This window comes from Amaranthus tricolor, chromosome 3 (genome assembly GCF_026212465.1).
Source record: "Amaranthus tricolor cultivar Red isolate AtriRed21 chromosome 3, ASM2621246v1, whole genome shotgun sequence".
NCBI classification, from domain to species: domain Eukaryota; kingdom Viridiplantae; phylum Streptophyta; class Magnoliopsida; order Caryophyllales; family Amaranthaceae; genus Amaranthus; species Amaranthus tricolor.
In genome coordinates, this window is record NC_080049.1 from 3,075,897 (window position 1) to 3,077,284 (window position 1,388).

General features: G+C 35.1%; 1 protein-coding gene across 1 annotated transcript; it reads right to left on the minus strand.

The window, feature by feature from the left end:
* Nucleotides 1-484: 484 nt before the first annotated feature.
* On the minus strand, nt 485-925 carry LOC130808245 (uncharacterized). The gene has a single exon (XM_057673727.1). The coding sequence runs from the start codon at nt 923-925 to the stop codon at nt 485-487; it is 441 nt and encodes a 146-aa protein (XP_057529710.1).
* Nucleotides 926-1,388: the final 463 nt, after the last annotated feature.

Consider the following 1,388-nt stretch of genomic DNA (forward strand, 5'->3'; position numbering starts at 1 on the left):
TGTCAATAGTATGACCGGTATAGTTACAATGATCACAATATAGTGTAGAATTTCTTTTAACTCCTCCGCGTGATTGTGTGAAGCGTCCTCTATTGGTGGTATAACCACCTCTGCTTTGATATGGTCTGTAAGATTGATTTTCATAGGATCTTTTGCGGTCAGCAGCAAATGCCATAGGCTCAGTATTGTGTTTGATGTTACTAATCTTCTTATGATGTTGCTCCTGTAATATGATCTTCTAGGCTTGTGTGATATTAGGCAAGGGATGCATCATAATAATATTGCTTCTAGTTTGCCTGTATTCCTCCCTTAACTTCATAAGAAATTGCATGAGTCGTTGATCTTGCAGGATTGTCAAGAACTTGGATGTTAGGTTGCAAGCACATCTGTTACATTCACAAGTTGGCAAAGGACAAACCTCATCTAAATCATCCCAAAGAACTTTGATCTTAGCAAAAAATTCAGCTACATCGTCATTTTCCTGCTATATTGTGGCTATCTCTTCTTGAATAGCAAATAGTTGTGTTGAACTAGTTTGTCCATATCTTTCTTCCATATTTTGCCACATTTCTTTAGCTGTCTTGAAGAAGAAAACACTCTTGGCTATAACTGGACCTAAAGATTTCAGAATCCAACCTCTGACTATATCATTACATCTGATCCATGCCTGATATGTTGGATCAGTTGGTGATGGCTGAGGTTGAGAGCCATCCACAAAACACATTTTATTTTTAGTGGAGAGACCTATGATCATAGAAGATTTCCAGTTGATGAAATTTTCACCTTCGAATTTTTCAGAGACAAAAGATTGTGCAGTTGTATCTGAAGGATGAATATAAAAAACTGTGCTAGGATCAGCAGTGAGATCAAGAATTCTAGCATTATGATTATGAGAAGTACTATTGTTTGTTGTGTCAGTAGACATAATTGTTCAAGAAGAGGTAGAAATTGAGGGAGAATATCGGTGGAAGAAGAACAAAGAAAGAAGAGAAAAAAAAAAAGATTATACGAAAACAACAAAAGAAATCTAAATGAATGTAAAGAAAAATCAAGAAACAAACATACAGGAGAATTTGAAGATAAAATTGAGAATCTTACTAGCAATTTGAAGCGGAAGCGTAAACCAGAAAAGAAAAATTAAGAAAGAAAGGGAAAAAAAATGAGGAAAATACGGCTGTAAATCATCAAACACCTTCAGTGCAAGATACTCCAATGGATCGAGCACCTTTACGGCTTCTGATACCATGATAAAATATGCAGTGGTTGAATGCAGCCATTAACGAAGCTTGGAAGGAGGACAAACAAAGATAATCAAAACAAAATATTTCAGAAATATGTAGAAGAAAGAAGAGAAAAAGAAAGAAGATATGTGTTATTTTCTTATTATG

Coding starts and splice junctions, on each gene's coding strand:
- LOC130808245 (XM_057673727.1), bottom strand. CDS start 925: ATGTCTACTGACACAACAAACAATAGTACTTCTCATAATCATAATGCT.